The sequence below is a fragment of the Benincasa hispida genome, chromosome 7 (assembly GCF_027475165.1).
Source record: "Benincasa hispida cultivar pf3 chromosome 7, pf3_genome.v1.1, whole genome shotgun sequence".
Taxonomy (NCBI): domain Eukaryota; kingdom Viridiplantae; phylum Streptophyta; class Magnoliopsida; order Cucurbitales; family Cucurbitaceae; genus Benincasa; species Benincasa hispida.
Window position 1 is genome coordinate 45,967,588 of NC_143484.1, and position 15,161 is coordinate 45,982,748.

Sequence of the window (15,161 nt, forward strand, 5' to 3'; positions counted from 1 at the left end):
AGATCTTAGGAGAGAGCGAGAGTGAGAGAGTAAGATCTTATAAGAGAGCGAGATCTTAGGAGAGAGCGAGAGTCTTCACTTTATTTGAACTTTCCATAGAAATATATATAAAAAAGAGAAAAAAGAGCTAATAATCATACTATAATTGAATAATCATTAGACTATAATTGAATATATTAGATTATTATAATGTAAAACTTTATTGATTACAAAAAAAAAAAAAATGAATATACAGTAGATTAAATAATCAATTTTGTGTGACTAGGACAGCCACACATGTAGTCAACCAGTATAGATACATGTTTGATCTGCTTTAACCTGAACAAGTACATTACAATAAACCTAATTGATTATTTTATTCACATTTTTATTGTATTTGTCTTTAATATTCTCTAATATAATATTTTGTGTTTCAGGTTATTTGGGAGCCATACAAAATTATTGTGCATCCTTTGCCTAATTTTTGTACGAATGGTCAAAACATATGGCGGACGATGAGTCCTCTCATATGTTTTCACATTGGTGAGTGACATCTTCCTGACAGGGTGATGAGACAAGTTGGTTTTCAGTAGGATGTCCCATCGCCTTGTAATACTAAACCCGTACTGCATGATATTGACCTAAGGACTGGAGATTGGTCCGAAAAAGTTGCACATTTGGTAGTGTGATGGCACTATCGTGTAAAGTTTATTGCAGTGGGGGTTTCTCTTGAACAATTTGACACAAATGTCACTCCATAATATATTCATTGGTATAATAATATCACAAGGCGCTACGTCACTCGTCCGGGAGCAGTTGTGGGTCATCTGGTAAATGAATGAATATTATCTATTTTTTTAATTTAAATTTATTTTAAATATTGTCTAATTGTTTTATAATTCACAGAGATCGAACAACAGTAGACTCCGTGAGGTTGCGAATGATCCGAACCAGGTTCTTGTTATATGTAGTGACAACCAAAGCTATATGGAGGAAATTCATTATATGTACGATATACCTATTGTTCCTCCACCAGCTCCTAGAAGTAGAGGACCTGTTCGGGAAGATGATGAGTTTGATGAGGTTGCATATAATGTGGAAGAGTTACCCCCTATGACGCAGACGTAGAGTCAAACTGATTATGTTAGTCCGATGATGATGTACCAACATTTGGTTCAGGACATTATGACTTAAAGGCTGGTCCTTCGTCTTCATACGTGCATGGACATGGTCAGGGTCGTGGAAAGCATAATGAATATTTATATTATGAAGCGCCTACAGAGGTACCAGAGCAACATCAAGAAGAACCCGAGCAACCTCAAGTTCGAAGTCGACGACAACAACCAGCTCGAAATCGACGGTGTCCGCCTTGTGGGACACTTTGATTTTTGTAATTATTTTTATATAAATGAGATATTTAATTTACATTTTTTTATTTTTATAAGTTATTATTTTTAGAATTTAAATAAAATAATAAAATATTTTTAGAAATTGTTTTTATAAAATGAAAATAAAAAAAAAAAAAAGATTAGAAAGAAGAAGGTGGAATGTGTAATAATTAAAAAGGGAAAAAAAAGGAAAATTTGTACAGTATTCTCGCTCTCTATCAAAATCTCGCTATTTCGCTCTCGCTCTCGCTCACGCTCAAAATCTCGCTCTCTCTCATAATCTCACTCTCGAATTTGATCGAAAAGTTCAGTGGCAAAAAGAAGGAGATTCATTAGCTCGTTATTTAGTCAGACTTGTCGAGATGACAGAATCCGTAAAAATTATTCGACAAACTTTGGAAGGAATTCCAGGGGACCTTATGAACAGACTCAATAATAATGTTAGGAAGGACAAGGTCGATAGTTCAAAGTTCGACATACAAATTAAAAGGATATTGTCCTTTGAAACTATTTAGGAAAATATTGTTGTTTTCAAACTATTAGGTCGATTTTTCAACTCTTGACTTATTTTTTTTAAAAAAAAACAACACTTTTACAAATAGTTCGAAAACAACAATATTTTCCTAAATAGTTTCTAAAAGGACAATATCCTTTTAATTTTTCCCGTTAGGTTATTATAGTTAAATTATAATAATTTGTATTTAAAAGATAGATTGATTTTGAAATAGTATTAGCTAAATAGTATTTACAATAACAATAGATGATTATTACGATTAATATTTATCGTAGCAAGATGTGATTACTATAATCTTAATAATAGTCCTTATCCCCACTCGTACATGTACTAAAAAAGTTGAAAAATTATCATAACATTAATAATAGTACACACTAATTCCATTTGAATTAGGCTTATTTTAATGTACAAACGATCTTTGCATATCCAATATACTTTAACTTCTATTTCCTTCTTGTCTTCATTTATAAATAAAATTGTTATGAAAAATTCACAATAGCAAGAAACTTGCTACATATATATTCAAAAATCAAAGATTCAATATCAATATTAAATATTAACCATATCTCGAATAACTTAAATGATAATAAATAAACATAAACACCCATTATCATTTATTAATCTAGATATAAATATAAATACCAATAATAAGACTCATATTTTATTTAAAAAATAAAAACAGCTCCATCATTATTCTAAATCATTTTTATAAATTTCTTTGTTTACAAAACTATCATTGAATGTTGATATTTTATCAGATATAAAATTGAAATCTCAAAATTCCAAACAGGCCCAAACGTATCTAAATTCCTCTTCCTTCTGTAATCCATCTGTTTATTCATTCTACGCCACTTGCTAGATGTTTCAATAATATTCCTCCTCAACATCAGTGTCAAATAATGCATGAAAATGTTGAGAGAAGAACAAAAACATAAACATGGTCCTTATACAATTTGACATTAAAGATATATGCAACATAGATGGTACATTAAGTTCAGCATTGTTCAGTACACTTTGCAGTACACAAGAAACTCTCCCTTCTATGGAGAGAAAAAAAGAAGAAACTTGAGTGACTCTAGACACTTGAGACAAATGAGAAACTAAAGATGGGGAAGTATAAGGCCCCGGAGAATAATAGAACTCGAGCGCTTCAAAAACAAGTGATAAAATAGTGAAAAGGCAGCACTCGAGCTACTATAAAACATAGGGAGGGAAAAAACATGTGTCTCAGCCTCCCATTTGATGTCCGATGTGTCGGGGGAAAAAGATACAGAACTTCCCCATAAAAACTATTCAGATAAAATCTTAGTAAATTGACCTGAAGTACATACATTACATGGGGGTTGTAAGCTTTTAGCTACCTGTTCTTCAGCTGTTCCTCCTTACGAAGGCTATCTTTGAACTCGGAAGGATTTGAGCTGTAGAGAGGTTTGAAGACGACTTCGAGTCATTTGTAGATTCTGACTGAAGTTTTATCTGCAATATGTAATGAAAATATAAGCAATGATCAATGAGATCATGCAATGACTCTGCTAGCTAAGATGGCATTTATAATTTGGTCCAGATTCAACCTCATCAATAACTTCAAAAGCCACAGTTCAAAAAACATTCCAATTTCATGATTCCCCTTCAGTTCCATCTTTCCAGACCTTCCAGTAATCAGCATAACTAATCACAACTAAACCTAACAGCCAAAATTGTTGGACTAAGGGGAGTCCAATTGTTTACTATATTCTAAAATGTACTAGAAGAGAGTACTAATTGAGAATGACATATTAGTGGAACCCGATAAATTTATTCTCCCTTTATTCTAAGAAACATGAAAAGGAAGACATGTATGTTAATGGAACTCGATCAATTTATTCTCCCTTTATTCTAAGAAACAAGAAAAACGATGACATGTTAGTTTTTTTCATTTTTTATGTTGGTGTTTAAGTCCACTTATGCATATCTCAACTATTCTTATGAGACAACTTTCAGTCCTGGTTGCGAAGTTAACTCGTAAGATGTTACATCCTAACTCCGTGGTCACCATGACTCCAATCCATTCCCTCTAAGCCCTTTCATTATTTACAATACCTTTTATAGCACTACACCAACCCATGGTTAATGAACAGTGGCATATCAGTGGAACCTAATCAATCTACTTTTCCTTTATTGAGATGTCACTCAATCAATCTACTTTTCCTTTATTGATAAGAAACAAGGAGGCCATAGAAATCGTCAAGGATTTTTGTGTTGTAGGCCAATTGCTTTATTACAGTTCAATATAGTTCATTTATGTATTTTCAGCGTCCAACAAGTTGGATGATGGGTGTAAGTCGAGGTGCTATCGACAGGTATGGATGGTCGGAATATTTCATTAGCAAATTTAACATATCTCATTGTCGATGTTTTCAACTATCTCGGTAGTAATAGTCAGAGAGAAGAAAAGCACTATCAATTAGGCCTTGTCAACAGCATTCCCCAGAATGTAAATAGCTAAACCTATATCTCAGAACTAATGAATGAGCTGATAATAATTAGAACCTTTTTAATTCCTGAAAGCTAGTGTACATAGAATCTAAACATACATACGGTGATATGCATATAGAAAAGCTAATTACCAACCTCGTAGTTTGCCAGCAATGAGGCAAATAATGTCGCTAGTCCCTGTATAATAAATTTCTGACCGACACAGGAACGTGCACCAAAGCCAAAGGGAAGAAATCCAACATTGCCAGTTGGATCATTCAAAACAAATGAGCTCTCTCCTTGATCCCCAGCATTTTCACCTGCCATCACGAAAAGCACATCAACACGCAATCCAGACCATTTTATTTCAACAAATTGGGCTGACACTACAATCTTCATAAAAGATCCAAATTTCACTTCTCTTCAGAACATAGACAATTCCCACTATACTAATTATCCCACCCTGCCGTGGGATAAGTTTAGCTCAAAGTTGAATGTTTTAGATGGTGAATATATCTGCAACGGAAGGAACAATAACCAATAAAGTTCATAGATCCTTTCAAACGAAAGGACAAAAGAGCTAACCAAAAGTGGATATTGAGTTGTAAAGTAGAATATGCTAGGATAAGTATTTAAGTGTGGCGTAACATACCTGCAAGTGATGTTCGCTCACTCATATTAGTCCCATTACAAGCCATTGATAGAAAACGGTAGGGACTAAACTCATTGGCATCACTTCCCCAACTTGAACCATCCATCTGTACCAACTTTATGGGTACAACAACTAATGTTCCCGCTGGTATAGTTATACCAGTCTTTAGGTCCAAATCTGGATGAGGCAGAAAAATAAAGGGGTGACCAAGAATGCAGTGAAAAACAATGAAGTCTGAGAAAAATCTATAATACTTGGTAGATATATGACCACAAAGTCAAAAGTCATTCACAGAACACAACCATATAATTGACTATCAGAATTTCCAAGTATTTAACTATCCAATAAACATTTTATCTAAGTGCTGGATCTTTTGACGTCATTTGTGCTTCATTCTTGACTGTGAAAGTCATGGTAAGAAAATTGACGGCTGTCATACACTCTAATTATTCCAAAGTACTACATTGTCCGGCAGTTTACTTGGATGAAAAGTGAGATGTGACAAGGAAACATAGACTTAAAATGCAACCATATGTGTATATATATTTGCAACTCAAGATCCCGAAAATGATTATGGATAAGGAGTCATAATATCTAGGAAGGAAGTGTAAAAGAACCCACCATATGTTTTGTGATTTTGGAAAATGATTGAGCCATACCAAGCAGTATAAAATACAGTAATAGTATTCGCATCTAATGCCGAGGCAGATTTTGATTAGACACCGAAATTAAAATCAACACTCTTTTTCTTTTTATTCCTTCTTTCTTGGTTTTCCCTCGACGGCCGGTCACCGGTGTGAAAATTATAAATTTTTCATAAACAATCATTAAAGGAATTTCTGGGTCAGAAGCACTGTTACCACTAAAAAGCATGAGCTTGGCTATTGTCAATTCCATGGCACCTCATTTTAGTTATCGAATCAAAAGATAGAAAAGGACCAATGCGCTACTACTTCCCATAAAGCACCAATAAAGCAGCTATAGATGTTCAACCGCGCTGACAGCACCTACCAATACCAAGCTATACTATAATAAAACTATAAAAGAAGTGAGATACCTTGTTTAAGTGAACATCTTTGTAACAGAGGCCCTGCTGGTAGAAGACGAGCAGACTCATATATAGTTGCGAACAGAAGTGGCATGTTATCAACATTTTTCTGGGGATCTTTCACTGAGCCCTTTTGTGCTGTGTCTAGTTCCAAGTTGATCTGTATGAAGATTAATTATAACTCTTAGAATATCAAATATTCCGTCCATTATTGCAAACAAAAGAAAAAAGAAAAAAGGAAAGTATTTTAATTCAATCGATAGAACTATTTCAAAATATCAAACAGCATTTAGGGAAAATACAAATAATTGATTCTACCTTTATATAAAGTGGTTGGTGAATGGAAGAATATGAACAAAGATTTTGTATTCAAGTTGATTTAGAAAAGATTTTGTATAGTTGTATTAAACATTATTTATCATGTTAAATTCTAGTAGATTGAGATTTTTTAGATGTCTATCTTTTTTTCTTTTTTTAATTAAATTCTAGATGCCTATCTTCAAATATAATAATTAGGTATTCTATGGAGAAATGGATCTGTGCATTCCTAGTTTCCTCCACCTTCTCTATAATTCTTAAGGTAAGAGTTAAATGAGATCACTTGCACAAGAAGCTTAAGGCAAGGTAGCCATTTGTTTTTGTTTTTCTTCTCTATAAGCTTTGAGGGATCCGCACCTCTGAACATTGTGATTCATAGCCTCATGCTCTAATTCTTTGAGCCTCATCCCATCTCCATGGTTGGTTTGGCTCCACTCATTTTAACTTCATCAAAGCCTTATCTTATCAAATATGGAAGGGGAGGAATTAGCTCCATACTTTCCTTCATCAAGAGTTTTGTCCTTCATGCTAACCTCAAATCACTAGAAAAACAGCTTAGTATCATAACGTGTTTTATTACAAATTGTTTTCACTCATCTTTCTTCTTCCCACCAACCCTAGATCCCTTTTTTGGCCAGACTTTGAAAAGTCTCAACACTGAAGAAGGTTTTAATCTTCTCTGGTAGGTTAGGTAGTTCTTAAGATAAACACCATAAACCTTATCCCCATGTCTTCTCCATAGTGTTGCATTCATTATAAGCAGGCGTTTGGGGAGCTTGGTCATTAACTGTGGAGGTGTAGGTCAATTGGAAAATTCAACAAAGATATTTTTTTCAGGCTGACAGCTGTGGGGTGTAAGCTCCAAATTAGACTTATTATGTGATGATAGAGAAAGTTATTCTTCACCCTTTTTTTCAAAGTGAAGGTTCTCTAGCAATTTGCCATTGTAAGGAGTATTCAGTTAAAAAGAAAGAGAAGGGTTTACTTGGGTGTTAAGGGGTTTTAAGAACGAATTTGAAAGTGTGACTCACCCAATCCCTTCTCCCTTTTAAGTTTTTTATTCAAAATATTTCTCGAGTTTCCGTTTGTTTTAGTTCTTAATTATTGACCTTTTTTTGTAATTTTTATGGCTCCCTAGTTGCTTTTTTGTATAGCTCCAAGCAGCGGTCTCTCGTTCTTCTTTAGTTCTTTTTTTATTTAAAAACATTTAAAAATAAATAAATTTAAAAAAAAAAAACAAAACAAAACAAAAGACAATTTACCTTTTCTTGTATTTCGGGATTTGTGGCAAGCCTTTCCAAAATGGAAGCGATCAAATTTGCGGTAGTTAGGCATCCATGAAACATCACACCCATAATATTTCCGTATGGTTCTTCATTAGGATTAACATGATCATTAAGACCGTAAAAGAAACAGCTATTTTGCATCTCGGCAGCAGGACACGGTGGTATGTCAAATGAAACCTCCACGCCAGAACTTTTAATTCCATTTTGAAGGTTTTGATTCTGAGAGTGAGAGAAAAGCTTGTAATGTTTTTTATATTGCTGAACAATATCTTGTGTTAAGCATTTCAGCTTCATGCACAAACGCTGATACCGCCAGAATCCTTGTTTCCAGAAAGGAGTAACTCTGTAGGAGGCCCAAACATTGGCATCTTTTGCAATCATCATCAGAAGTTCTTCATAGATGGTTGCCTTAGACCAACCCAAAAAAGCATCCCCAAAAAGTGTCCACCCTAGCAATGTAAAAGCCAAATGTTGAGAAACCTTATTACAATCTATACTTTCTTCAATCATAAGATCTTGTATTCTCCGTACGGAATAATCCACAGCCTTGGCAGGAATAACTTGAGATCTCTGAAATGATATTTCATCTAACTTTTCTGCTAACCACTGTCTTCTGCTTTGCACCTGTACTCAAGACCCAAAAAAAAAAAAATAATCAAACACTAATTTAGAATAAGACTAAGACAATTATGTCATTGGCATCACCATGAAACAATTATATGATCAAGAAAACAAGAAGAAAGTTTATTCAATCAAATATGTTACAGCCTCCCTGAACATGTGATTGCATAGCTGCTGCCTAGAGCAGCTCCTCCTATGGACAGGACATAAAACTAGGACCCGTTACCAGAAAGCACATTATTACAGCCTACAGGACTCTTGTTAATGGGTTTGCAATTCATACTCCAAACACTCAGAAAATTTTAAACAAAGAAGAAAATTCTTACTCTGCTCAAACAACTCCAAATTAAATGATTGAATGAGAACCACATTCTTTTTCTGCTCCCACAAATCTCTTCAGTTATACACCATCACATTTGTGACCTTGCAAGAAATTTGAATAAAACACGAGAGGAGAAATACAAGACTCGTACCTTCTCAAAAGAGGAAGCAAAAAGACTTGATCGTCCAAATGCCAATCTGAATGCCCTTCCTGTCAAAGGCAATTTATCCTCGGCCTTTACCAGAATTTCTTTGAGAAGAGCTGGCTCCTTTACAGACACTAAAAGCTGCATGGGACCCAACCATAGCTTGACAACTGGTCCATATTTTTTATGAGAGTCATATAACAGATCTGCAGGACAAAAGAGTAGTAATTTCTGAGGAAATATTTGTAGATTCCAGATACCATAGCAGTTTGGTATATCAGATTTATGAGGGGCCAAGTAAATAAGCAAAGTCTACTGATATAAACCATCAGAAGCAGAAGATTCCGATCCTCGCTCATAATTTTTTATCATTTATCCTTCTTCATGCCCGCCTGGAAAAATAATAAAAAAATAAATAAAGGGATATAAATCGCAAGGCAACCGTGAATTCTCGTAGGACTGTGGGGCAAGAAACTGGATTCTTTTTTATGTTCACAGAAATTTGTCTGGTCGCGAGGTGGAATGCTGGCCTGGCCTCATGATAGTTTTAGGAACATTCAATCTCAAATGATCAGTATAAGATGTCCTAGTGTAAAGATTCAGCTGGTGGGTTTTTTAGTAAATCATCCCAAACGAGTTTGTACCAGGAGGATGGTTTACTGGTGATAACCTAAAATCTTCGATTGAAGCGAATGAAAAGAAAAGTATCCGTTGAAGGTAAAACCGTCCCCTTGAATTCTGCAAGAGGAGGGCTAAATATTAATGATCTGATGGATCCAAACTAGATACTCAACCATCGCTCTAAAACCGAATTGCCCTTAATGTCCAAGAGTGAAGCTACACATCTTAATTCCTTCATTGTGAATGCACTTGGCAAATGCGGACGTTACTGGAAATCATTTCGGATATTTGATTACAACGACACTACTACAAGGGCAACCTGTCGTGGTTCACCCTCTCACTTGCTCGGGGCTCCGTAAAAATAGAAGGTTGTTTGGATTAATTTGGTGCGAACTAGCTACCGAGAATTTTTGCTACTACTCCCCTTTACCATCTCTTCCCATATAAACGTGTTATTTTTGTTTTCCCCCGAGAGCATTTATAAATTTCATCGCATCAACTGAATTTCATTTTTTACTAATAAAAATCCAAGAACAGTCTCGTTGCTCCGAATTCGACCACACGAGTTACAGCTCAAATGGGAATTAGATTCAATTTCATCAAATCCTTTAAAAAATTGCAGAAGGCTAAATAAATCGAGAAAAACTCAATTTCCACTACCATCCATTCTCTGTCCTCGACAAAAACCACAAACTCCAGAATCAAGCAAAGCAAAAACGAACAGATCACATGCAATTTACAACTCACCAGTGAGATTCCAGCGCGAAATAACCTTGGAGTGACCATAGAAAGACGGACAAGGAGGTCCAGGGAGTTGCTTCGCCTTCGACCACAGTCTGAAGAGCGCAACAACCTTGCTGATCAGAACCGCAGTGATGGCGATGAGAAAGAACCAGAGGAAAGCATTGACTTCGCGAGTGACGAAATCTCTAAGAATACGGGACTTCTGTTGGGAATTACAGTTCCGGGAAGACTCCGATCGGAGAAGAATTCCGATGACGTTGAGAGGAGTAAGGCCGCCGCATGTGGAGCTCATTTTCTCATCGGTACAAAGGAAAGAGAAAGGACGAAACTGTAAGAACTTCAAAGCCTTTCTTTTTTGACTTTCTATGTCGCCGTCTCGATTATGGCGATATTTAAGTCATGTCATTGCCGACTTTCACGAGAATTTGATCTGCTACAGGCGGGTGTATGTTAAATATTTTGCTTACGGGTTTACATTGCGCCACGTGGATGAATAAAGTTCACGATGAGAAAATAAAATTCGCCGTCTGTGGGGATCGAACCCACGACCACGTGGTTAAAAGCCACGCGCTCTACCACTGAGCTAAGACGGCTTTGATGCATACTTAGCTTTAATTTATATATAGTTTTAATTTATATAATGAAAATAACATTCAATTGTGGTCATGTTTAGTTGCAAACATAATCCATCCATTCTAATTTGAAAAATTATCCTCATTTGATTTACGTTCGTTGCTGTTTTTCAGTATTTTGTAGTTGTAATAAAATGTGAGTCTCGTAATAGAATTTATAATCAACAACCGTAATTCTTTTGCATAAGGAAGGGACATCAATTAGAGATGTTCATTTATCCTGCGAGATTCACTCACTCAGAAAAAGGTGGAAAATCCTTAATTAAACGGGGAATGGAGGAGGGAACGAGGAAAAGTTTCTCTCCATTGACTAAATAGAGAAGAGGATGGGATTAGAGACTACATTCCTCGTCCCCAATCCCGACCCGTCCCACCCCAATGGAAAAGAATATATATATATATCTACTTTTTTATAATACTTTAATAGCTTCAACAACTAGATTTTTCTAATTTTTATATCAATGTCTTTATACTTCAATATATTTTTTAAAATATTTAAGACTTTATTATTTTTAAGATCATGAGTGTTATAATATTTAAGTGGAAGGGTTAGACTTATATTTTTATTTGTAGAAATTATGAGATTGAATATTTAAGGCCTCGTTCAGTAACCATTTTATTTTTTGTTTTTGTTTTTTTAAATTAAGCCTATGGATACTACTTCCACCTCCAAAATTTCTTCATTTATTATCTACTTTTTACTAAGATTCCCTGGGAAATGGGGTTCCCGCGGAGCCCCACCATTTCCCCGTGGGGATTCCCCTACTAAATCCCCGGGATTCTCTATTTCTTAATTAAAATCTGGACTTAACTTTTGGGCTTAGATTTAGAATTTAGATATTTAATATTAGACTCCACAACACTATACATTATAAATATACATATAAATAAGTTATTTTATATATTATAAATATATATTTATAAAATATAAAAAATATAAATATATCAAATCGGGGTCGGGGATTAGTCGGGGCGAGGATATCGTCCCCGTCCCCGCCCGTCAAAGGACGGGCCCCAAAAAATTTCCCTAGTTTGACCCCATCCCCGGTCAAACTGGGGATTCACCACCCTGATCAGGGCAAGGCCCAGCAGGAAATTTTGCCAACCCTACGTTTTCAACAATAATTTAAAAAATTAAGCCAAATTTTGAGAACTAAAAAAAATAGCTTATAGAAAGTTGTTTTTGTTTTTGGGAATTTGGTTAAGAATTCAACCATTGTACTCAATAATGCAAATTATTGTAAGAAACGTGAATGAAGTAGGTTTAATTTTAAAAAACAAAAACTAAAAATCAAATGGTTACCAAACGGGATCTAAATTATATCTTTGCATATGAAATATCATTGTTTTTATTAGGAAATTTTATAGTGTTTTTAAATTGAAAAGAAAAATGTATTGGAAATGACCCATTTAATATACAAAATTTTATCAAGGTTGATAATAAAATTAAAATTTTAAAAAATGAATAAATTAAAAAAAAAAAACAAACGGAGATTTTTTTCCCCGTATGGAACCATTTCCTTATGAAATCCCCAAAGAGAATCCATGCGGAGAATTTTGTGGGGATGAGGAATGAAATAGGGGGCGGGGATGCGGACGGAAAAGTCTTCCTCGTCTCCACCCCACCCCTGTGGACATCTCAAATATCAATCCAATTGCCTTTGATTATTACGTGGGACTCATACTCTTTTGTTACTAGCTTTTCATCATTTACCTTTTTCATTAAAATTTTCTAAGGAAGTAAACAACATCAATGGATTTTTTTTTTATTACAATTATATTAGTGTGTGATAATTAAACATAATCAAAGGAACCTCATCCTTTTGCAATTAAGTGTCACTATAAATGATAAATGAATGTGAACACATTACGATTGCAACAATTTTGATTACAGATTAGTAATCATGGATTAAGTACTTAGAGAGATAAAACTTTAAAAGTAATAGGTTAAAATACCATTTTGATCTCTATACTTTGAAATTTGTTCAATTAGTATTTATACTCTATATTGTCCAATTTTAGTCTGCACTTTCAATAATAAATCTGAAATTTAGTCCTTAATGTTAGTTTTTTGTTGAATTGTTATTTTATATTATTATTATTATTTTTTTTTATTTCTACTACAAATTATAAAAATATATTTACATATTGTATTTATTTGTATGAAAATTATTATTATGATTTAACTAATTTTGGTAAAAATTGACTTTGAAAGACTAAATTTAAATAAACTTATTTAAAGTATAAGAATTGAAACTAAATAAACATCAAAATACAAGGATCAACGTAGTTTAACCAGAGTAATAAGAGAGATTTTATAATTAAATGCACATGGTATATAGGGACGATGCTATCAATGTTTATTCTTCTAACTCTTATATTTGCATAGCAAAAGATGGAAAGTTTATTTGGGAAGATAAAAATATTACCTAAAACTAAAATTTATTGTTGAAAAATCTACATCGCGTCATCACAAATAAAGTTAATTTATCGAGAAGTGACTCTTTATGTGTTATACGCAACAAAACTAAATAAATATCATTTCATCTCCTTTGAAAAATGTAAGGTAACGAGAGATATTTGGCTCCATCTCTTATCTACCCATTTGGCCTTTAATTTTAAATTAATTAATTTTAATTAATTCATTAATATTTTAATGATAATAAACTGGAGTTAATTTACTAATAATTTGAGTACTTTTTAAATGTCTATTATGTAGAGCTTGAATTTACGAATCTAACGCAATTTTAATAACTCAAATCGGAGCTCAAATGAATAAGATATAATCAAATCAAGCTTAACAAAAAAAAAAAAAAAACACGTGTTGATGACATGCCAACCAAATTAATATAATTAAACTAAATTAGAAGGTGACATGTGGATAAATGGAGGAGTGATATTTGGTATACTTTGGTTGGATTTAAAAAGAAAATGAAATTTGACTTTTGCCACTTTTGATCTCCACATTTCATTTTACTTTTTGAACAATCCAATTACCTAAATTAAAATCTACATTTTGTCTCACTTCCTTCTCTTTTTAAACTTATATTCCCTAATTTTTTTTTCAACTTTTCACAATTTCACAATCCTCAAAATTTGCAAAAGGCCATAATTATTGATCTCTCTCATAGTTTTCAATTTTCTTTCTTTTCATCTTGTTCTAGAAAGAATTTTTATTTTGAGGATTCAATATTGTGAGCTCTTGTACCTCCACTATTTTTAGAGAGTTTTATTGTGTGATTTAAAGCTTTAAGAATATTGTAACAGTTGAATCCTACCCCATTGAAATGATCGAGTTTGCTCTTGAACTCGTAAAATGAGCAATGTAGGGATTTGGCTCTCATCTGTGGAAACCTCGAAGGAGATTTTTTCATCGAAATCTCAAAAGACACTTGGGAAAGTAGATGTAGGTCAAGTTTGACTGAACCATTATAAAAACTATGGTGTCTTATTCTCTAACTATTTCCTAATTATTTTTGCATTTAATTTTAATTGGATGCTTTTGTTGGTTGAGATTGATTGAGTATATTGTTATATAATTTTTATCAATCTTGTAACACAAATTAGAGTCTTTTTAATTTAATTTAAAAATATTTAATTAGATTAAGTTGAGCACAATTAGGAAAAATTTTAATTAAACCATGTTCACCCCTCTAGGGTTGCCATACGGTCCAACAATTGGTATCAGAGCGAGGTTGCTCTCTTGAATTTTAATTTTCTCGATAAACTTTATTATTAGAGCATTATGGCAAATCTAGTAGTAAATGAAATTGTTGAAGGTCAATCTACTTCTAACCCTCATTTATTTGCAAGCTATTAACTATAATTTGTGGTTAATTGTTCCTAAAGGTTCATATGTACCCATGAAAAAGGTTGATAATGTTGATAAGCCTAAATTAGAAGGAGAATATGATGAAAATGAAATGAAAAAGTGTCTTTTAATGCTAAGGCTATAAACTGTTTGTATTGTGCTTTGGGCAAAGATGAATTTAATCGAATATCTATGTGTTCTTCAGCTCAAGAAAATTGGAATACTCTTGAAAATATTCACGAAGGAACAAACTAGTTTAAAGAGTTTAAAATTAGCATGCTTGTTCATAGTCATGAATTATTGAAGATGGATGCTAATGAGTCTATAATCAATATGTTACTAGATTTACTAACATCATCAATGCTTTGAAAGAACTCGGTAAAGTTTATACAACTTCTAAAAATGTTAAGAAAATTCTTAGGTCTCTACCTAAGTCTTGGAAAGCTAAGGTGACAGAAATCTAAAAAGCAAAGGATCTTACCAAACTTCAATTAGAATAACTCATTGGCTCACTCATAACCCATGGGATCACTATGAAGAAGCACTTGGAGGATGAGTTTAAAAGGAAGAAGAGTATTGCATTAAAGACCATCTCTTTGGAAGTTGACTCCGAAGATGAGGATGCC

The 15,161-nt window shown here is 33.6% G+C and overlaps 1 protein-coding gene and 1 non-coding gene across 2 annotated transcripts; both read right to left on the reverse strand.

Annotated features, from left to right (window-relative positions):
• Positions 1-2,849: 2,849 nt before the first annotated feature.
• LOC120081523 (cytochrome P450 714C3-like) lies at positions 2,850-10,474 on the reverse strand. Its single transcript, XM_039036482.2, has 7 exons — positions 10,096-10,474; positions 8,734-8,933; positions 7,616-8,263; positions 6,045-6,195; positions 4,988-5,164; positions 4,492-4,655; positions 2,850-3,357 (listed from the first exon to the last, which is right to left on the reverse strand). The coding sequence occupies exons 1-7, from the start codon at positions 10,382-10,384 to the stop codon at positions 3,250-3,252; spliced, it is 1,737 nt and encodes a 578-aa protein (XP_038892410.1). The 5' UTR covers positions 10,385-10,474; the 3' UTR covers positions 2,850-3,249.
• Positions 10,475-10,613: 139 nt separating this feature from the next.
• Positions 10,614-10,685, reverse strand: TRNAK-UUU (transfer RNA lysine (anticodon UUU)). The gene has a single exon. It is a non-coding gene; the product is annotated as a tRNA-Lys (tRNA).
• Between the last annotated feature and the right edge of the window lie 4,476 nt (positions 10,686-15,161).

What these genes read in the sequence shown, in the direction of transcription:
- LOC120081523 (XM_039036482.2), bottom strand. Translation starts at nt 10,384, where the DNA reads ATGAGCTCCACATGCGGCGGCCTTACTCCTCTCAACGTCATCGGAATT. An exon ending in TTGCTTCCTCTTTTGAGAAG is followed by an intron (nt 8,264 to 8,733) that starts GTACGAGTCTTG and finishes TCTTGAGTACAG; the next exon opens with GTGCAAAGCAGAAGACAGTG. An exon ending in AAGATGTTCACTTAAACAAG is followed by an intron (nt 5,165 to 6,044) that starts GTATCTCACTTC and finishes TGCCTCATCCAG; the next exon opens with ATTTGGACCTAAAGACTGGT.